At 33.1% G+C, this 23,950-nt stretch overlaps 1 protein-coding gene across 4 annotated transcripts in view; it reads left to right on the plus strand.

The window, feature by feature from the left end:
- The window catches only part of PCDH17 (protocadherin 17), a 98,822-nt gene that overhangs the window by 26,243 nt on the left and 48,629 nt on the right, over positions 1-23,950 (plus strand). For 3 of the 4 annotated variants that reach the window (XM_055359461.2, XM_055359459.2, XM_055359462.2), the window contains 2 exons: positions 9,763-9,821; positions 9,956-10,128. In XM_055359461.2, coding sequence (XP_055215436.1) covers positions 9,763-9,821; positions 9,956-10,128 — 232 coding nt within the window. The remainder of the gene's footprint in view (positions 1-9,762; positions 9,822-9,955; positions 10,129-23,950) is intronic. The other variant, XM_055359460.2, reaches the window with a different exon arrangement.

A 23,950-nucleotide genomic window follows, 5' to 3' on the forward strand; every position in this document is an offset into this window, starting at 1 on the left:
CAAAAAACAGAAAAGAACTTCAAATTTACTCCTACACTGCCACTGGAATAAAAAGGGAAGACTAAGTTTTGAATAGGGCTGAGGTGAAGAGGCTGACAACACAGAAGAGAATGGGTGATTTGAGGATGTTGGAGTTAGCAGTCTTTAAGTATGTTTTAATTTCTGTCCTCATGGCACATCCAGTATTTAGTGGCATCTCAGTTGGCCCTGGGATTCGCAATACAGCAAATATATAACAGGAATGTATGGCAGTCTCTATTTTATGCGCTTTCATAGATAACAAATAGGGCTCATCTTAATTTAATTTTAACTTTTTGATAATCTCAGTTTTCTTTGTTCTTGTCAAAGATAACTTTTTTCGAGATTCATAAATTACATAATTAAATGCTGGCACATCAGTTATTATTAAAGTTATCAATGTCATTTCAAAGAGTTAGCATTTGCAAGAGATCTTAATATATACCCAGATTACTTTAAGAAAAAAATCTAAGTCATCCTCATTGAGCAGCAGACTTAAAATTCTTACTTACAGGATGTGGCTGTTCCTGTCCTCTCATTTTTAATTTAAAGGAATGCTGGTTTTTGCTCAATATTGTAAGAATACCCAATGTTTTTATTACGCCTTTAGTAGCAAAACACAAATGTCAACCACACTATACTTGTATAAAATGTATTATTTTGAAAACCACTGATAAATACAGTTATTGCCATACTTCATACACTTTAAAAATTCCACAGCCATAGGTGATGTCAGATAACTTTATAAGTGGTGGCTTAAAATGACGTTGCCTACTTCAGCAATGTAGAAAGAACCACACCATATATTCTGTGGAAGGCAAAGCTATCAGAAGCAATGTCGGTGCAAAAAGGCTTAAAGTGAATTATTCACCTCTTAACACTCCCTTGTGTTCAGTCTACTGCAAACAGAATGCTTGTTATCAATGTGAAAAGCAGTGGCTTTGAATTAAGGCAAAAATTTGTTTTGTTTAGTTTTCAACGCAATGGTATCAAGGTAGACAAACAAACTTCTGTCCCTAATTCAAGGGTATTTTTCAAAATTTTATGTCTCTGTACCCCTGGATTAGGAAAACACTGAAAATATAAATTTTACTGAATTTATAATTATACGATTTAACACCATGTCTAGAATCATTTATTTTTAGACAAAATGTTGTTCTGTTCAGTACACATCCAACCCCAAATTAGATTTTAAGAGCTGAGTTGCTCTCTTAATGACTTCAAAAAGTCAAAGACATACTTACATTTATTCTAGATTAATACACCTAGAATTAAAAATGTCTTCGTCTTTATATTTCAAACAGTGGAAGATCACTTTGTATTTGAAATACTTATCTTTATAATATATTTAAAATGTATAAAAATAATGTTGACACAAACATATAAAGCCTATACAGATAATGCAAAAAATAAATTTAAGTATTATCTATTTAGATTATTGAGGCAAATGTTTCTAGAACTTGCTGAAAAAATGCTACATCTTTTCTTCCTTAGTCTCTAATCTGCTTCCAGTCCCATCCAGTGTGTGTATTTTTACTTTAAAATACTACAGCTTTTATTTTTAGATGTTTCGTTTGAATCTTTTTTATATCTTCTATTTCTCTCTTTCAGGATCAAAATTAACGTGAGGCAAGGGAGGTAGTTAAGGCACAAGATTTAAGGAAACACTCTCCACGTCCTGCTTTTACATTCCTGAACATATTTTTAATATTTCTGATCGATTTTTAAAGGTCCTATTAGTTAATCCTATCATCGCTCATCCCTGAGTCTGTTTTTATTGATTTTTCTCCCAGGTCTAGGTTATATTTTCCTGGCTTATTGCATGCCCTGTAATTCCTGATTGAATCTCGGATATTGTGAATTTTACATTGTTGATGCTGGATGTGGTACTGCCTATGTTCTGAGCTAAATGTACATCTGTGAAATGAATGCATCCATTGGGCTGAGTGGTAGACTCTGACTTAAACGTCTCCAGTTTGGTAAAGAGATAGAGAAAGCCAAGAGGACTTCAAGAATGCTAACAGGGGTTTTTCGTTTGTTTGTTTTGTTTTGTTTTGTTTTGTTTTGAGGCGGATTCTTGCTGTGTCGCCCAGGCTGGAGTGCTATGGTGCAATCTCTGCTCACCTCAACCTCCGCCTCCTGGGTGCAAGCGATTCCCCTGCCTCAGCTGCCATCTCTACTAAAATTACAAAACAATGCTAGCAGTTTATAATCCATTGCCTCCTGTGTCTCCGCACCAATCATTCTGGAAATGTCAGAGTTCTACGGTGTGTCAGAATTGTTCCTTTCATAGGAAATTTCCTGAATATCTCATGACTCTATCTATAATGGGTAGCATAATATTGGCTAATTAGCACCAAGGTTATTTATAGTGTGTGTGCGTGTGTGTGTGTGTGTGTATACACACTCACATATATAATTATCAGAGTATGTGTAAATTAATCCCAGATTGAATTCTAGCAGCATTTACTTAAATGGTATGTTTGATGGTGAAAAACTGACCATAGAATACAGTTTCCTACTGCTCACATTATTCTTCTCTTCCTTTTGCAGGGATACATTTGAAGACTAGTGTTCTGATTTTTTTCTTAGAAATTCGTTAGAAATTAGACTTAAAATAATGAGGTCTTTATTTTTCTCATCCCACAGGTGTCTAATTTTATAGAAATCCAAGTGTTGCATTAAAATTTACCATACACTCATCCAGTTACCATTATTTCATATCATTACAGTGCTGCACAATTTAAAAATTAAAAACTTATAATGAGAATTGTATTATAAACTAAGAAATTTGCATACATTATCTCGTATAAACTTAAAACCCCACATTTTGGATACTCTTATATTATCTTAATTTTGCTGCCAAAATTGTAAAAGTATTTTCACAATATTTTGCATACATTTTGGTACATTTCAGAGGCTAACCGTTTTGTATTACATGTTTTTTAAGTTTTTACAAAGTATGGTATTAACTTACTTCGAAAGGTAGAAACAGTTTTATGAGCCATTTTGAAAATTAAAACAATTCACCATTTCTGAAGACAGAGCCCAGTCCTCCACGATCTAGCCATGTTTCTTTCCTGTGTTCAAAAGAGAAGCTACTATTTGCAACAAGTGCAGTTTGAAATTTTTATATAAAGTATTTATTTTATGGCTGGGTAAATCAGAGATACACACAAGAAAAAAATTCTTTGGAAGAAATAAAATTTGAAGGCTGGGTTCGGTGGCTTATGCCTGTAATCTTAGCACTTTGGGAGGCCGAGTCGGGTGGATCCTTTGAGCTCATGAGTTTGAGTTCGAGGCTAGGGCAACTTGGCAAAACCCCGTCTATACTAAAAAAGAAAAAAGAAAAACAAAAGATAGCCTCCATGTTGGCGCACCCTTGTAGTTCCAGTTACTTGCGCGGCTGAGGCAGGAAGATCATTTGAAACTGGGAGGTTCAGGCTGCAGTGAGCCACGATCACCCCACTGCACTCCAGCCTGATGACAAAGTGAGACCCTGTCTCAAAAAATAAAATTAAATAAATTTGAGCTATGGATCTGTTGCTTGGATTTGATGGTGTGATTAAATAGATATTTATATCCAAATTCATTTGTATTCTGTCCAAATAAATATTAAATATCTACATAGGTTTTAGAAATTGGCTCAGTATCATTTTAAAAGACAAGTTCAGAAACACTCTTTGTTGAGAATATTAAAAAAATAACTTTTATTATAATTATTTTATGAGACGGAAGAATCCTCGGCATATATGTGATGCAGATAATCATATTAGGTATATTTCGGTATTACCATTTGCTTTTAAAATTAGTTACAGTAATGTGAACCTTTTTTGAGGTGTATAGTTCTATGAATGTTCATACATGTGTAGTTTCATGAAACAAGCAAGATACTGAACAGTTCTATCACTTTAAAAGCTTCCTTATGCTATCTCTCTCTATCATACTTTCCCTCACCTTTAACCCCTAGCAACCACGGATTTGTTCTGTGTCATAATAGCTTTGCTTTTTTTTAATGACTAGTCTTATAAATTGAGTGATACAGTATGCAATTTTTAAAGATTGACTTTTTTCACTCAACATAAAGCTTTTGAGATTCATTCGGGTTGTTACAACAGTAGTCCATTTTTTCATTGCTAAATGGTATTTTATTACACATATGTATGAATATGTATGATGGTCTGTCTGTTCACCTTTTGAAAGATATCTAGGCTGATTCCAGTTTGGGGCAAACATACAGAATTTTGTGTGAACATACTTTTCATTTTTTTAGGGTATATCCCTAGAAGTAGGATTGCTGGGTCATATGATAGATTTATGTTTGACGTAAGAAATGGCCAGGTTGTTTTCCAAGGTAGCTGTACCATTTTGCATTTTTACCTAAATTTATGAGAATTCCAGTTGTTCCACATCCTCATCAGCATTAGTATTGTTAAGTTTTTAAATTTCATATAATCTAATAAATATATAGTGTCATTTTATTGTAATTGCGATTTTCATTTTCCTAATTGCAGCTTATAGTAAATCTCTCTTCATGTGCTTTTGTACCATCAATATATTCTATATGATTTAGTGTTAAGCCTTTCAAGTGTTTGTTTGTTTGTTTGTTTTCTTAGTTTTGACAGTTCGTTATACAGTCTGCATGCAACATTATAGATGTTCTCTCAAGGGCTGTAGCTTGTTTTTAAATTCTCTGAACAGTTTCTTTGCAAACTCAACATTTCTAATTTCATAAAGTCCAACTTTTTCTTCTGTAGATCATGCTTTGATATTGTCTAACCACTGTGTAGTGCCCTTTCACAAAGATTTTCTGCTAAGTTTTCTACTGAATATTTTTAGTTTTACGATTTACATTTAGGTCTATGTTCCATGTTTGAGGGAGAGAAAGAGAGAGAAAAAGAGAATGTGTATGTGTATGTGTGTGTGTCTAATGTGTAAGGTATAGATCAAGGTTCATTTCTACTGAATTATATGTTGAATCGTCTTTTCAACTTTGTTAAACATCAACTGTTCATATTTGTGTGGGTCTGCTTCTGGACAGTCTTCTGTTCCATTGTCGTATGTATTCATTCGTTTGGCAATACTGCAGTCTTCATTAGTGTGGCTTCAATATTAAGTCTTTTTGTTGTTGTCGTTGTTGTTTTTTGAGACAGAGTCTCACTCTGTTGCTCAATCTGGAGTACAGATTGAGCTCACTGAAACCTCCGCCTCCTGGATTCAAGGGATTCTCGTGCCTCAGCCACCCAAGTAGCTGGGATTACAGGCATGTGCCTTGAAACCCAGTTAATTTTTGTATTTTTCTTTTAGTAGACAAGGGATTTTTCACCATGTTGACCAGGCTGGTCTCGAACTCCTGGCCTCAAGTGATCCACCCACCTTACCCTCCCAAAGTACTGGGATTACAGGCATGAGCCACCATACTGGGCCCAACAGTAAGTCTTAAAAGAGAGTAGTGTAATTTCTTCAGAAATTGATTTATCTTTTAAAAAATTGTTTTGGCTATTATAGTTCATCTCCTATCACATATTAATTTAAGAGTCATTTTGTTTAAATACACAGAAAATTTTTCTGAGAATTTGCATGGAATTATGTTACATGCATACATTATTTGGGGATCCAAATTGTCTTCCAGTCCGTAAACATATATCTCTCCATTTATTTAGGCCCTTTAAATTTATTTCATTTTTTATAATGTTCAGCATACAGATCCTATACAATTTAAAAAATATTTGTTGAATAATTAATTGATAGGCACTATTATAAGTGTATTGTTTTTACTCCTCTCAGAGGAACTTAAGGACATGTGAGTGGCCATATCAAAATAACCTACTTCCACAAACAGAGAGCTTTCCTAGTCTCAGCTAGCATGACTCAGTTTCACTACATGCTTTCTTTTGACCTTTATCAGACAAGTTTTTTAAAAATTACAATAATTTGAATCAGACATCAAGTTGTAGAAGATTGCATATCCTTAGGAATAGTTTATTACTGAATATTGCTGATAAAAATGTTGATTTTTAATATCATTTATAAATGTACCACAGTTTGCTGGTCACTAGTAAAGAAAAAAGACAAATAATCAGAGAATTCATATTCTGCCAACTTTATCCACTCTAAGTGTTTGCTTGCTTGCTGGCTTGCTTGTTTATTTTCCTGTTTATTTTCTCCACAAACGAAAGTAAAGAATATCTACTTTTTTATTACATTTAACACACAAAAAAAGAAAGTGAAAAAGATAGGAGAGTACATTCAGTATGATGTTAGTTCACATCTGTTTTGTTATGAGCAAATAATCACTTTTTTAAAAAAAGTGATTTTTTGTCTCATGTATTATTGATTTTTTGTAGATTTTTAAATAGATCATCATATAGTTTTTAAAATACCTACTTGAAAACATTTATGTAGCTGCCCACCAATTGTAGGTACATGTGATATTTTTAATGATAAACAAATCATCATGTTTATATATTTATCATATAAAAGTCACTGTGTTCAAGTTGAGTTTGAAGAGAAAACACTAGTGATTAGTTTGCATGAAAGATAAGGTTTTCAAGCATTGTAAATATTCATGTTTAATTACTCTGCTGAGTCCTAAAAAGTACAAATGTCTGACCTCAAATTCTACCCTCTTCCAATACTTAAAATTTATGAATTATAAATGGAAAAGGTAAAACTCAATTTTTAGAGTATAGTGTTGTAAAATATCTGAATACTCTTATACTTCTAATTAAATGGTGCTGTCATACATATGGCTTTTTTCTCTATTTTTCATTTTTCTATGCAAATACTGTTATTTTATATTCAGATTATTTTAAATGAATTTTCAGAGACCCTTGGAGTCTAGATAATGAAAATGTAGTGAATTAGTTATATGTTTGTTAAAGGCCAAATGGCTATTACGTTATGGTAATTATACACACACACAATCTCTCATTCCTATCTACTTTAATCGATGAGTTCAGACATTATTAGTAAACTTCTGATACTCTGCTAGTGATTGAATTGCAAACTTTTAAAATTGTACTTTGTGAAATTCTATAATTAGAAACCAACTTCTTTTTTCTACATTTCTTTTCACTCCTCTCACCCTGCTTCCTCCTCGTTCCTGTATCTTTTCGTTTCTCTCTCCCACTTTCTTTCTCTGTGCTTTTCTCTTGCTATTCCTCAGATTTCTGTTTGTTTGTTTGTTTATTTATTTTTGTTTTTGAGACAGGTTGACCAGGCTGGAGTGCAGTGATGCTGTCACAGCTCACTGTAGCCTCGACATCCTGGGCTCAAGTGATTCTCAGTCTCAGCCTCCTGAGCAGCTGGGACTACAGGTGGGCACCACCACACCTGGCTAATTTTATTATTTTTATCGAGATGGGGTCTCAATACATTGACAGGGCTGGTCTCGAGCTCCTGAGCTCAAGTGATCCTCCTGCCTCCACCTCACAAAGTGCTGGGATTACTGGCATGAGACACCCCACCTGGCCTTTCTTTGGCTTTCCTATTTTCTCTTGTTCTCTCCCAAACACCCTTCTTTTCTCCTTTCCTCTTGTTTTTCTATCTTCATCAGACCAATATTTGGCTGCAGTACCATTGCCCAGAGTTCATCAAATGCTCATGCGTAAATACATGTGTGTGTACATAATTTTAATAGCGTTTCATTCAGTGGAAATATGATTTCATTTCTTAGCTTATGTTTCTTATTTAATTAGAAATGCTTAGAACTTTAATAATATGCAAATATTTCTAGATACAGTTCCTATCAGGACAAGAGAAAAAAAGTTTCCCCAGACTATTTCCTTGTGTCTAAACGAATAGGGAGCCACATCCTATGAGGCTTCACTTAATTAAAACCATTAAAATCACAAGACTACTTATAATAGTGCTTACATTTTTTAACTAGAGTTTCTGATTTCACAGTAAATTTTATTGTCTCTTTAATAACCTGGATTTTGTTTTCTTGAAGTGTTCTAAAACACTTATTTTTGGCTTTCAACTGACAGCAATAGTGGAATAGATACATGTGTTTGATCAATTCAAAGGATGAACTAGTTTTTATTAAATTAAAATGTGAAGTGACTAAGTAATTATAGTTTAAAAATTTTTCAAAATATTTTTGGAAACATTTTTGCGACTGGTGTTGACTACTGCTATTAACTTTACTAGAAAATCAAGTTATCCTTAAAAACTGATATTTTGTCATTATGGAAACAAAAAGTAAGATGCTTCACTGAATCTAGAAATTACTACAATATGTAAATAGAAAGTGTCTGCTACCAACTGCTAGTAAAAGACGGTTAGGAGTGAGCAATGAATCCACCTTTTTCACTTCATCTTTGCATGTACTTTGACATGCAGGTGAGTGAAGTTTTCCAATGCTTCACTTCATCTTTGCTTGTACTTTGATAAATGTCATTTGGACAAACCAAAAAAGGTTATATATTAAGAAATTTGTGGGGGGGTTTTCTGTCCCTAAACTTGACAATGACACTTACATAATATTTTAAACTATCATTCTTTAATGATATCAAATAAACTATCATTCTTTAATGATATCAATACTTTATATTACTTATCAATACTTTAAACTATCATTCTTAATATGCCTTTTTATTTTTTCAGTAATCGCTCACAAATTCAAATGCTTTATATTATTATATGGGAAGAAGAAAAAAAGAATATCTTATTTTAAATTAGCCTTATTAATAAGGAAAGCACATATTGCACTACATTAAGTCTTACCTTGGGCCCTCTGTTTCATGAATTGCATGATCCCTGTGTCACTGATACTTGTATGCTGGATGATCTTGTAGGAACCCATAGCTGCTTCAGAGTATAATGCCGTGATATGAAGTGATGCAGGAAACAGGAGAAGCTTTGTCACTGAGTCAGCTGCAAGAAGAAGTAATGTGTATGAATGTACAGTATAGGGAAATCTATGAAAGATCCAGTCTCTTTCTCCCAAAAGACTCTGTTCCATGATACAAAGAGAATTCAGTTCTTTTTGGCAGACCTCCATGCCAGTTTGGAAGCAGTAAAAACAACCGCAAAAACAAGCCTGGTTTCTCAATGTCTTTATGCTCACGTTTTGAGAAACATTTTTTTCTCTCTTATTTTTGTTTTGCTTTGTTTTTAATAACTAGGAAGTAAAATAGAAATCCATTCCCACTGGATTGTTTGAACATAATTTCCATAGTTGGGTTGTAGCTGAGAATGAATTATAGCAATGAATTCAACCATATGTGATATGCTTGTATCCATTACAGGCAAAATTGGAAGGAAAGGCCCTGCATCTCTTAATTGAGGAGTGGATGACTTTAAATGATATTACATCAAGAAACACATAGAATCCCAGCAGATGATGTAATTATGTTTAAAAATGAGTATTATTAAATAATTCACACTTTTAATATGGAGAAATTAGGTTATTTTCCCACTCCTCCCACAAATATTCAATCTTAATATCTAAGTAATGAAACAACACAGCCAGTGTTATCCATCCTGGTACTAAAAGAGAATGCCAGTTATGACAGGCTCATTGTTTACTTTAACAGGTAATTTGTGGACCGGAATCATTTAATTGTTCTGAGTACATAATTACATGTCAGCAATTTCCAATTTAATTAAAATGTACAAATCTGAAGATTAAGGGAATTTTTGAATTATTAATCATTTTTCCACTAGGAAATCTTGTTGCTCTGCAGGAGATTTGTCCAGTGTACAACTATACGTATTTTTTTTCCTTCTCTTTCACAGACAGACAATTTTCCCGCAGAGCCCAATTACATGGGCAGCAGGCAGCAGTTTGTTCAAAGGTAAGGCCTATTAAATAACTTTTCTCAGCTTCCCCATTTGCATTCGTGTCAAAATTGCTTTGCAAGAGACTACACTTCAGATTCAAACTAGTAGAGACAACAGTTTCTCTTCTTTTTCTTTATATGTATTTCAGTAGCTCCACGTTTAAGGACCCAGAGAGAGCCAGCCTGAGAGACAGTGGGCACGGGGACAGTGATCAGGCTGACAGTGACCAAGACACTAACAAAGGCTCCTGCTGTGACATGTCTGTTAGGGAGGCACTCAAGATGAAAACTACTTCAACTAAAAGCCAACCACTTGAACAAGGTGAGTGAAGTCTTCCAATGCTTACAAAGTGTAAAGCTTAAGCAGTCATTATAAACCTATTAGATCTAGAGTTGCAGTTTATCACAGTGGAATGGACCATTTATAATATATCAAAGAAACAGCAAATCTTGAGGTTGCCCCAGAAAAAAAGCAACCATTGAATAACACAGTCAAAAACGAAAAACGAAGGCCCTGGGTATCATTCATTAATCCTAAAATAAGAACTTGACCAAAGTCACTTGATTGTTCTTATTTCATAGACATTTCCTACCCTTTCCTATTTGGGGTTATACTAACAAGGAAAATACGACATATATTAGCTAGATATGTATATTTATGAATTTACAGTATGAAAATTAGTAAATTCAACACTTTTTAGATAAAATGAAATCATTGGAATTTTATAGCTCTTAGCAGTGCTTGTTGATTTATTTTTTGTTTGGATTTTAGCTTCAAAATAGTTTTTCAAGAGTCATAGGTAAACCAGAGTTTTGGCTTTCTTTTGATTTACATCTAAGTCTTCATGAATATCAAATGGTAATAAAGCAATGTGTCTTAAATACATACATTTTTGTAAAATTTTATCTCTAATTTATTCATCTCATATGACTTTTTATTAATTTTAATGTTTTTGTTGTTTCAAATACAATAAAATGTTTGCTAATGATTCATCTAAAGTAAATTAAATTACTCTTATGTATAAGACTAAAAACTGTGAATAGGTTTTTTATGTCCTATTGTAAAAAGTGAAAAGAACTGTAGTTGATATAGTAATAGTCTTCAGAATATTAGTAATATTTAAATATATTTAGACTTATTATTTCAGTTGTCTTGAATGAGAAACTACATTTAAAATGTGTGAACCTAACCTCTAAGTCATTTACTGATTAATGATCTATAGACAGTAAATTTTTGCCTGTAGAGCAGCCTGTTCTATTATATAGACCTCAACAGATATAGTGTTAAGTTTTCTAGTCGTTAAAATGTTTAATGCAAATATTAATATACCCATATATAAGTATATACATATATGTTTATATATACTTATTTATATATTTTTTAAAAACAAAATTAATATATATTCAGTTTAAATATATATTAATATTTTTGGACTAAATATAATTATGCTGAATTTATTTTAAGGTTGACCGCAGAAAAAGCTGTTTTCTAAGTAGTAATTGCTAGACCGATGACTTTTTTCACGATCTTTTACCATAGCAACTTTCTGTGTTAATAGTGAAATATTGTTTTAAAAATTATTTTTAAGAACAGCAATGTGAATCCTTATTTATTATTCCCATTTTCTGAAAATTTATATGTTTACTTGACGTGACTTAAATGGTCATAATAGGTTGTAGCTCTGTGATTTTATAAAACATATGAATCTTTGAGATACATTTTCAATAATGGTTTGTTGAAACTTGATATGTAAATACACTGCATGAGATAGACCCATCTATGTGCATGACACATAAAATGATTGATAGATAATTGATTGGCTACTACTTATGAAAATGCCTAAAGTAAGCAAAGAGTTTTTTGTATCTTTATGAGAAACTGTTAATTTTTTAAAAAGAGAGCAAACCAACAAAAACAGCAACAAGAAAAAACTGCTGTTCACATTAACTGTTTAATTTCATGCCAACCACTAACTTAGAAATGTATTTGACAGGAGTGAATTTTATGTATATTCTCTTATAGAGAAAGGAAGTGGTCTTATTTATTATGTATGAAAATGCAATTTATACTAAAAAGCTCTTTTTTCAATTTTGATATTGAAAATTGAAGTCTAGGGAAGGTGGCTATTATTATTAAAAAAATGCCAAAGATGGCATAAATTTTAAATAATATTGCACAGGAAATAATTGCTAGCCTAAGAGTAAGAATGCCACACATCCCTATTAGTAAATACAGGAAAATTATTTTGAATCTAGAAGATACACTTAAATAATTTATGAATTATGTGTAAAAGACTGGCTTCCACTTTAAAGCATGATTTATATATATATATTTTTATTATACTTTAAGTTCTAGGGTATATGTGCACAACGTGCAGGTTTGTTACATATGTATGCAAGTGCCACGCTGGTGTGCTGTACCCATTAACTCGTCATTTACATTAGTTATATCTCCTAATGCTATCTCTCCCCGCTCCCCCCACCCCACAACAGGCCCCGTGTGTGATGTTCCCCTTCCTGTGTCCCAGTGTTCTCATTGTTCAATTCCCATCTATGAGTGAGAACATACGGTGTTTGGTTTTTTGTCCTTTCGATAGTTTGCTGAGAATGATGGTTTCCAGCTTCATCCATGTCCCTACATTTTTTAAAGTTAGTTAAAACAATATTTCACTGATTGATTGATCCATTGATTTGATTTATTCATTCATTTAATAAATATCTAGTAAGTGCTTTGAATATGTAAGGAAACGTTAGATCATTCAGAAATGTCAAAAATGAATTTGAATTAGAGCCTGCCTTTAAGTAATCATATGTAACTAATTACAGATGGGTGATCTCTCTCTCTCTATTTCTCCCCTTCCCCCTCTTCATGTTCCCCTCCTTTGCTTTCTCTCCTTTCATCTTTCTGTGTCCTCTATCCTCCTATATTTCTTTGTCTACTTTTCATCTATATATCTCTTTATCTATCTTTTTTGTCTATGTCAACTATTTTATCTGTCAATCTGTCTTTCAAGTATCTATGTTTGTATCTGTTCATCTAGATTTAGAGGAGGAGACTACGATTTATTGAGTTCTTACCACTTACCATAAACAGTGCAAACAATTTCAACATTAGGTTGTTTAACCTGCAAATTCTAAAAAGTTTTTATTTTTATCTTACATATAAAAAATAAGCTAACTCGAAGTTTATTAACTGGCACAGCAGGTTGGAGTTTAATCCTAGGTCTGGATATGGCTCTAACTTTCTATTTTCTACACAACCTTGTCTCCAAATGAGAGACTTTGCTCAAATAACCATTTTGACTCATTGCTATGAGAATATATTGAATAAACATCAGAGTAAGTAAAAACCAGTTAATGTGTGCAAACCAAGGGGGAGAAGATCAAAATATCTCATATGGATTGATTGAACTACTGTATTTTGTTCAGTACCTGAAACATATTACCCTATTTAACTCTCATGGCATTTATAGGTAGGAAAGTACTGTTACTCTCACATTCAGTAGATGTTAAGTAACTATTAAGCAACTTTTTTTAATATTCTGTTGTTATAAGTAGTGAAGGCAGTATAGAAATTTAAAAAATACATTCAAAGCCTGCCCTTTCAAACAATGTTTTATGGTATTCACATAATGAGTAGTTTACTCAGAAATAACGTTAAAATGTTAAATAAGCAAGCAGCTATTGTCTTGATCAATGTATTTATTTATTCTATTTGAAAAACATCATGAGAGAAAATTCCACAATTAAGTCAAGCACACATATAAATAACAACTTTCTTTATAGATGAGAGATGATGACAGCCATATCCAAATAATTATTTCATGTAGATTTCAAATATTAAACCCTAATTTTAATAGTTTCAAAATTACCCTAAAAAACAAAAGTAAATTTTCTCTTACGAGAAAAAACTAGAGCTAAATGAAAGGAGATGTGTTTCTCAGTCTTTTTCTCTTACTAAAAATGTGTAGCAGTCCCTTACACAGATTTCAATTAAAATTCAGTAGCATATTATATTTTATATTTTTATATTAGATTATTTTCCAATTTAAATGATCTCATTTTAGAAAAAAAATGTTTTATATTTAAATTGAAATATTTCTTTAATTTAGAAATGAAAATCAATTTCAAAAATAATCTTCACATTTTCAATACTTTCTTTGTTAATAATGGTTTTCTTTTGGAAATGACTCAGGCCTTTTGAGATTTCATTTTATTAGCTCCAATATTACTTTCTCATCTTTTGTGCAGTGAAATTTTTTCTATTTGTTCCGTTCCTGATATTTGTGTATTTTTGCTACCATTAGTTTAATTCCAAATACATCGCAAAGGTAATGTATTGCCCACTATTTTGGCAAAATAATTTAAAAGAATTCAGCAGCTAATTGAAGGTGTGATGTACTGTACTAGAGCTGAAGACAGCTTTAAGGATGTAATGTTAATAAACCCGTTAGTAGAAAGATGTTATTTTTTCTTTTAGTGTGATGGGAAAAAATTCAAAGAATGTATCTAGTTTCTTTCCATTTTATTGCATGTTTGTGCCCTAGTTTTCTAATAGTTAATTAGATTTTCTCCATACCCCCCCTTCATCCTTTATAAAATATAGTAGGTAGGAAGGTAGATTAAAAAATTCCAAATATTTTGGAAGTTGTATAGTACCATAATAGCATATTACTTAATAAAAAGGTAAATATGTATTTTTACCTAATAAATTATTGTTTATTTTTAAAATGGGAAAAGAAAACCATGGAATATTGAGAAAAATATATCTGATCCTTTTTTTAATGATTTTATATTTTGGAAGAAGATAAACTGATTTATATCAAGACCTAATGAAAATAAATATAGTATTAGTTCTGTAAAGAAGAGCTACATATAGTTTTATAAATAATAAAACTTTTTTAAGAGTTTATGAAGCTAATGTTTTCTTAAGCCTCAGAATATTATTCGGACTTTAGCTTCTTTAAGTAAGTACTGTATCTTTGAATTTCTATCCATTAGAAGCCCTGTAAATTATTTTGATTGTTAGCAATAACTTTTTCTTCATGAAAAGATTTAATAAGCATTTTCTAAAATTTAATAGTCTCCATTGATTTCTAACTAATAAATGTACAGTCCTTGTAAGTGCTCACCAGCAATTTCTCTGAGCTCCTTAATGATGGCTAAGTGATAGTTCCCAATTTTCCAAGGATTATCAGCTTTCTGCTATCTTTATAATTGACTGAAACCAACTCCTTGAAATAGAATTGTACATGATAATTCTGTTGCAACCTGTGCCAGAAGTGGCGGTGGGATCATCACCAATTCTAACATCACCCTTTTGGGTGGCCAGCTGTCAGTCCCTTCCCGGTGACTGGATTCAAGGACTTCTCTGCTTCCCAGGGATTACCATTCTAATTCTTTCTCATTTTTTCATTTTATTTAATTGCCTTGTAATTTCTAGTTTTCTATTTAATTCTATGGCTTCCTTCTCCTGCCTCTACTGTTAGAAAATCTGTCTTCTTAAATTACATTGAGTTTTAAAATTTCATAATGAAATTTCCGATTCAAATCCAATTTTTAAAATCCATGAAAAGTTGCCAGTAATAGGAATATCAAATATCTTGGTTTGTTTTAGTGAATTCCAGTTCTAAAACTAAATTTCTTCCTTAAGGATGGCCTTTATTTCCTTCTTAGAACATTCTAGAAAATCACAGAAAGTAAAGCTAATAAATATTTGTTTGTTTGTTTCTTTAAGTTAGTATTTGAATTTTGCTTGGGGACACCTTAATCAAAATAGGCTTAGGCTAGTTTAAATGAGGGCAGTATTTGTTATGTAATTTCACAGTTGCCTAGAGGTGAGGGTGGGGGAGGCTCTGAGTTTCACTCCCTCAACTCTCCCTTTCTAATTCCCCATATAATGACTGAAAGTTCATCATATTTCTAATTATGTTTGGAAATGAAACCGATTAAGAAACTTTCCACAACCTGTATTTTACCATGAACGAACTATTTAAGAAAGCTATAGCAAGGAAATAGAAGTTGAGGCTCATGCCCACCTGGGGACGAACGTGTGGAACCACACATTCAGATTGTGTGAAGTTAGTGAGCTAGAGGTTTAAGGTGCTGACCACAAACCAGTTACTTTACAATCTTCCCTATAACTGACACTAAATAAAAAAGTAGTAGAACTGTTTCTTTCTGTGTTCTAGTCTGTGGAATGGTTACTGTAGTTCTGACTCTTCCAATTAAGCAGTCGAGATCTTTTCCCAGACCTTCCCATAACAGACAGCAGCCAAACTTTTCCCAGACCAAAGAGAGGGTCGAGATGCTTATTCCTGTGGCCCAATAGCAAGATGCAGACTAACTGGGAAAGAAGAGAGTTTACTTCTGTAACCGGGTACAGGGAGAAGGCTGGGAAAGTATCACCAGACCAAGTCTAAATTACAAAGTTTTCCAGAGCTTATATAACTTCTAAGCTAAATGTCTATGTGTAAGTGTGCATTTGTCTAAAGACATAAGTGATTAACTTCTTCTAATCTATAACTAAGGTCTGAGTCCTGAAGACCTTCCTCTTGAGCCTCAGTAAATGTACTTAATCTAGATGGGTCCAGGTGCCGGGGGTGATTACCCTCATCTTGTCTCCTGCTAAATCATGGAGGTTTGGGAAGTTCCTTTAGATCCCCCAATAAAACTTGTTTGTGGAGGTCTGGGAAGTTTCTTCAGACCCCCAGTAAAACCTGTTTAATCCTAAACGTGTCCTGTTAAGAATTCCTTTGTTATCTTGCTATGCTTTAAGGCCCAGGAAAGGCCTACTCAAGACTTGATGGGCTTTTGTTACATTCCAGCCTTTGTTTAGGGGCACTGGCTCTTTCAGCTTTTAATATTTAACCTAACCACTCAATCAGTGCTGAAACATTTGTCACAGAGGCCTGCTGTTCAGCTGTTAGTGAGACCTGGCCTGCCAAAAAACCACTTCCACGTAACCAAGAACATGAAGGTGATGACTGTGTCCCTCCTTGTAGTGGCCATATGCCAGTCTCTGAAAACAATTTTTAAAAGAAATGCTGCTGCAAGCTTATTAACAGTAAATTTGTCTTAGGAAGGAAATAGAAAATTACTGTCATATATGGGGGACAGGAAGAAACTGTTGAATATTTAACACCAGAAAAAAAATTACTTAGAAATGTTTAAGGACGCTGTTGTTTTCACATAGGCGGCATCTAAGAAACTGCAGTATTTGCCAGGACTTCCAATTATTTTCAAGCCCTGTAAGGTTTTACTAGAATGCATTTATCTAATAGTATCTCAGTGTCAATTTTCCCACCCTCCTGTGCTGTCTTTCAAGACTTTCAAAATTCATCTCGGTTTATGTTTTCTGGATAAAGTGTTTCCCAAATTGTATGCAGCTTCAGTTTATTTTTGCTTACCAAAGTTTGCAACTGCCCCCACAGTTTACCTAACTCTAAAAGTTTCAATATATTTTTCACATGTGCAAACATCTGCTTCTAGAATCCAGCAGCTGGTATCATGAAAATAGAGAGATTTTATGATTCTCATATTTGTTGCTCATTGTAAAGCCTCCTAACAAGTGTTGCATGATTTACTACGGACTCATGTGATTTTGAGAATCTCTTGCTTTTGCTAAAATTAGGGAATGCTGGGACTATATTTCCAAATGTCCTAAAAGCCCTCTCCTGCCTTATAATTATTGTACCTTTCAAGTAAATATCTCAACATATCAACATAAAAAAGTCCTTTTTTTAGTTTTATTATAATGACAATATTTTGTTTTATTTTTTATTTCATTTTATTTCTTTCTAGAGACAGGGTCTCATTCTGTTGCCCATGCTGGAGTGCAATATTGCAATCACAGCTCATTGCAGCCTTGATCTCCTGGGCTCAAGTGATCCTCCTACCTCAGCCTTCAAAGTAGGACTACAGACACACACCACTATACCTGGCTAATTTTTCAAATTTATTTATAGGTATGGGGTCTTGTTTCATTGGCCAGGCTGCTCTTGAACTCCCGGCTTCGAATAATTCTTCCGCTTCAGCCTCCCAAAGTGCTGGGATCACCAGCTAGAGCCACTGTGCCCACCTTTTTTATTTTTTATTAAGAAAAATCATGTACTATTATTAAGTACGCTTTTATGGAACTAGGAGGGTGCCCGTACACTATTAAAATTCAGACTAGTTATCAGCATCAGTTAGTTAAGAACTTAAGGAAATAATTTTGTTAATTTAATAGGTCTAAAACATTCCCCAGAAATTTTCTCTTACTTCACTTTGAGAGCATGTTCCAATATTAGAAGTCCTCTGCTCTTTTAAAAGCCATATTACAAAACATTATGGTGAGAAGAAACCTTGAAATATAATGCCTCCATTTTATAAGTAAGAAAACAGACAGTTTCCATTGAGTCTTCAGGTTAGTGGCAAAGGCAATACTAGTTCCAGGTTTGTGGTTTTCCACTGTAGGACTCTTTCCATCCTACTAAGCCATTCCCGTAACACACAATAGAGACTTCAAAGTCTCCAAATAGGTACATCATATCTGTAGCAGCACCATTTATTTCCTTACCTGAAGGAAATCTGAAGATGTAAGTGGTCATTTTTGAGAGCTTGATTCTTGATCCTTTAACATATATTGAATGAAAGCTCTAAAATGTCTCAATCCAGACGTACCCACTGACACTACTGTACTATCACCAAACACTAGGATGTATATATTTTGTCAGTCTGTGCACAATATCTCTATTTCTCTTATTTGTTGCTCACTGATTCTTTCCTTAGTGTTGTAAGGAATCATGGAAACAGGAAAGCTTTTAACTCATTCATTTATTCATTCACTGTTTTAAAATAAACAGGTATACCACGGAATACAAAGATGAGCTGAGGCACAGACTGGGTTTTCAGGGAGCTCACACTGTCATAAGAGAATCTGACATATAAACTACGAGGTCAGTGCAGTAAGACATATGTCCACAAAATTCATGTAGAATGAAAACCCAGCCCAGATTTAGGGAATCAAAGAGAATTTGTGGAGTAAGAAACATTTGAGCAGACCCTTCTGCACACTTGGCAGAGTGAAGTCAGAGGAGGGAGGATGACAGGAAACACTCAGAAGCACAGATGACATGAACCAGTGTATGGCAAGTTGCTGTGAGGTGCAGATGAGTAGCGATGTGTGAGACTAGGAATGGCAGATATGAGACTAGGGAGGTGGCTGGAAGCCCAGTGATGCAAAGCCTGATAGAGAGCTATTAGGGGTGCTCAGGAGGTAACATTGCAAACTTGCATTTTAAAGAGATGATGTTTCTGGCAATGTGTTGGGAGAGAGGAATAAATTAGGAAGCTTGGGAAGTAGTCCAAGGCAAGAGAAAATGAGGCCCAGAGTAGTGAAGAGGTAGGAGGAATGAACAAAGTAAGCGATTAAAAACTTGTTTTGATATATGCCACTACTTTTATAATGATAATGGATTGCTTAGTATTTTACTTGAAATTAGTTTTTGGGATAAGAAATTCTAAAGAAAAAAAATGACTTAATGTCTAACTAAATGGAATATTAATTGAATTATTTAATGCCTTAATTAAGTTTTTAATGTTATGTATGTGTTAATTATCTCTTAATGTCTGATGCTTTTATGTTTATTAGAATTGACTCAGTAATGTGGAACATTTGAAATTTTTTTCCAGAGATGCTAGGAAAAAAACAAAAAAAACTTCAGTTAACCAGATCTTTGAGAAAACCTTCAGAAAACAATTAGCTAGTATAAAACTTGATGTGTTATTGTACCATAGGATTGTGACTTCAGTAGCTGCCTAAACAGTAGTGCAGTTTACTAAGGTGGTGAAGACAGGGTGAGGTCACTGCAGGAACAACATTTGGGCTTTATAAAGAAGAGTTTAGATTTAGACATGTTAGAAATGTCTGAGGCACCCGTATGGAAGTATCAGAAGAGGCAGCTGGCAATTACAGTTTGGCAATCAGAGAGGTCAGTTTATAACTTGCAGGTATAAACTTGCAAGTTATTGGCATAGAAGCATACTTAAATCCAAGTAAATTAATGAGAAAGAATATTGGGAGAAAAGATAATAGGGTTCATAACAGAATCCCATAGAACACAACGTTAAGAAGCTAGGAAGAGGAAGAGGTCAGTAATAGTTCAGCCTGCCAAGAAACATACTCAGTATGTTCTGTGGTCAAAATCTAGAGACCCCTAGATGAGATATTTCACTGAATCCCACAGTTTTTACATTTCATTTCCAGCCAAGTATAATTGATAGCCAAATTACGACAGTATATTGGTTGAATACTGCTGTTTCTGTTTAAAATAAAATATACTGAGCTGGTTGTATTTTATGATTCACAAACTAGTCCTGAGGGCAGTCCCAAATATGTGACCATGCGTGACTGGCATAAATGTATAACTTTTCAAGCTCACTATTTTGAAAGAAGAAACATTTACTTGAAAAAAATATGTTTTGAATTTTTAACTAACTTTTTGTCTTGTGTGCACTGTGCATATGGGACTGTCTTAGTTGTTATGTTGAATGTTTGTTCAACAAATATATATTGCATTTCTGGCATGTGACAGATACTGTTTCAAGTGCTGAGGATTGAGTAGTAAGTGAAACAAACATTCCTGCTCACATAGAGCTTACATTCCAGTGAGGATTCCTAGCCAATTCCCTAGACTATCTTGGGACTTATGAAACCTATTTTCAAAGAATTTACAGTCTAGTAATGAAAATGAAATATATATTGAAAATATAGTAAAATGTAGAAAATAATGTATTGTTGTTTAGGTATAAATGAAAACTCTAGGGCTTTTAAAGAGGAGGGATAGAATGCTAATACTTATTCATTGAAGATTTCATGTAAGAGTTAAAATTTGAGCTAGGACTTAAGAGATGAACAGAATTTTACTTTAAGAGATAAGGAGAAACTTAAACAGCATAAACAAGCATGAAATATAGAAGATATATATACAATGTTTCAAAGAATTGTTTGATGTATTCAGAGGAGAATGGACAGAGACAGAAGAGTTATCAGTAAGAACAGGAAAGCCATAGTCAGTAAGGAAGGAGAGGGGTAGGAAGCTACATAGTCACAGTGGCCGAAGCTACGCAAGAAGACACACTGTCGGTTCTTTAGAGAAATCTAACACAATGAAGTTCAAGAAACATCTATACAATCTGACAACTGACAGGTCACTCCTGATTTCCATGAGAGGAGTTAAGATGTTAAAAGATAAGAGATTTCAAAAGGATATATCGTGGCACAGAAACTCAAATACTGCATGATCTCACTCATGTGCTGGAATCCAAAAACACTGATCTCATAGAAGTAGAGAGTCAAATGGTGGTTACCAGAGGCTGAAGTGGTTGAGAGGCCAGGCTAGAGGATTAGAGAGATGTTAGTCAAAGGATATGTAATTACAGTTAGAAGAAATATGTTCAAGAGATCTTTTGTACAGCATGGTGACTATGGTTAAAGATGATATATTGTTTTCTTGAAGAATGCAGAGACTGTGGATGTTAAGTGTTCTCCCTACATAATAATAACTATGTGAAGCAATATAGTTTTTAATTAGCCAGATTTAACTATTTCACTCTATCACCATCTATATATATATATATATATATATATATATATATCTTGAAACATTGTATATGATAAATATGTTTTTTTAAAGAGGGATATGCCAAGGAATTATGTTCAGAGATCGGAGACAGAAGGTTTCCTCCTGTTTCAAGAAAACGTAGCAAGTAATGGAGAGGGAGCTGGGGTAGCTAAGGAAGATAGTGTTATGGATGAAAAAAGCTTTGAATATTCAAGAAAACTGAGTATCAATATACTGAGGCAGTTGATCCAGTTAGGAGGAAATATTGAAGGATTGGACTAGAAAAAGGATATTCATTGAAGCATAATGGGGAGGCTAGCTTTAAAGTAAAGATAAACTCTTCTGTAAAGAAAGGAATGAAGAAATAAATTTGAAAACATAAACAGAGATGTGGCAGAAAAGGGTAAACAATTGCTGGTAGTTTATAATAGGTGGCTCTAATCTTTTCTATAAAGTGCAGGGTAAAGTCCATTAATCTCTTATTTCACATAAGCACTTATATAAATGACACTCAGATATGTAAAAATTCAGAGAAGCTAAGAAAATTACCAAGATATTCTACCACAAGGTGCACATGCGTCAAAAACACGTGTGGCCATTATTTCATATTTATAATTGGTAAAAAACAAGAAATAGGGTCATGGAATATATCAAACCAAATATTTTAACATGTTAAAATTAATTTTTTCTTTACTTTTCAGTCTTATAGTTCTCATGAATTTTTGAAAATTGATGTTATGATATTTAGGCATATAATTCTTGAAACTGTATGCTTTCCAGAATTAAGAATTTTTCTGATCTTAGAAAGGTGCTATAGTGCATATACGTACATTATGTAGCATTTCCATTGGATTCTGTGACAGCATCCATAATCAAACACATTAACATTGTGTAGTGAAATATCTGAATACTCGCACTAAATAGGGTAAACTAATAATATAAGTAACCTATGTCAGTTCACGTCAGTTTTATTCACCAAAAAAGTAACAAAGTTACTTCAAGATATGGATTTTTTATTTTAAAATTATGAATAAGGAATATGCAGTCTTATATTTAATTTGCATGTTACAGCTTTTCCTTTTTAAAATTCTTGACAAGTTATATTGATGATGATTTAAGCAGTTGTATAATGAAAAACATTATCTACTATGAAGACACATTATTTAATCCAATACTCTATGAAATCATAATAGAATTGTGCAGTTAGGAATCTTCAGACTGAATACAAAAAAAAAAAAAGGAGTATAGGTGGTGATGGACTATTTAGTCTAGCCAAAGTAAATATGATAAATATTTACTTTGGGAAGCTAAAAAGTAACCTAGGCACATGGTAATGTATAATCACAGCATAGGATCATTTTGAATAGCACTTTTAGGATTTGCAGACCAATAACAAATACACCCTTACCTCTGACACTGGGTTTATTTTTGAAACAAAATATATATTTCATGGAAATTGATTCATCTGCCCTAGATTTTATTTTCTTTGAGGATTTGAAAATTCATATTGAAAGATGAAATTGTTTTGTTTTTGTTCTGAGTCATTTTCTTTCTAATTTGAATTACCGTGTTCATTACATAATATTCTTTATACAGATATCTGACCTTTTACCCTTACAAGCTAAGAGTATTTGTAGTATTTAATGGGAGATGGCAAGAAAACCTGAGAAAATTTTAATGCATACAGAATAACTTCATGATGTATGCAAGCATTACTGCACTCTGTTAGAAAACAATAGACAATAGATTACATCTTAAGTAAATATAAATCTGAGAATATTTTCTTTACTCATGGGGTTATGTTTTGATGTTTGTTCAGGGCCAGGTCTCATTATCATTAATTCATACATGGATAAGGTAATTCAGTAAATATTACTTCAGCACTCATGTATATGACATTGTTTGCCTTCGAAGTGTTTTGTCTTTGAGGATATCAACTCTCTATTGATCTATCTGTAATTCCATTAGGTAAATGCTATATCTACATATATATATATATGTATATATATATATATGTATGTGTGTATGTATATATAATTAATTTTGCTAGAGAAGTAAATAAGGAATGACTTCACAAATTACATGACCTTGTAATACGGTCTTGAAAGTGGACTCTCTATCAGATGAAAATATAAAACTTACAAAAACTGACAGTAATTTAAAAAGTGAATTGAGTGTTTAAAGGTGGGATAATAGCATCATCAAAGAAGTGGAGATGTAGCAAGCCATAGCATAATTTAGAAATGGCAAATAAATCAAAATATTTTTATTGGAGTGTAGGGTTATCATGGAGATAAACTGGACCAAAAGAATTTGTTGGGGTCAGATTATGAAGGACTTTGAATGCCATACTAACGAGTTTAAATCTTATTTTACAGACAGCAACAAAACTTTATTTTCAGTGTGGTTACCTGGTCAGGTTGTTGCTTTAGAATGATTATTTAATGATACACCTGAGGAGGGTTGAAAATGCAAACAACTTGATGGCCAAGCTGATCATTCATCAAGTTTTAAAAGGACAGTGGCATGTTTAAAACT

Source organism: Gorilla gorilla, chromosome 14 (assembly GCF_029281585.2).
Source record: "Gorilla gorilla gorilla isolate KB3781 chromosome 14, NHGRI_mGorGor1-v2.1_pri, whole genome shotgun sequence".
NCBI lineage: Eukaryota > Metazoa > Chordata > Mammalia > Primates > Hominidae > Gorilla > Gorilla gorilla.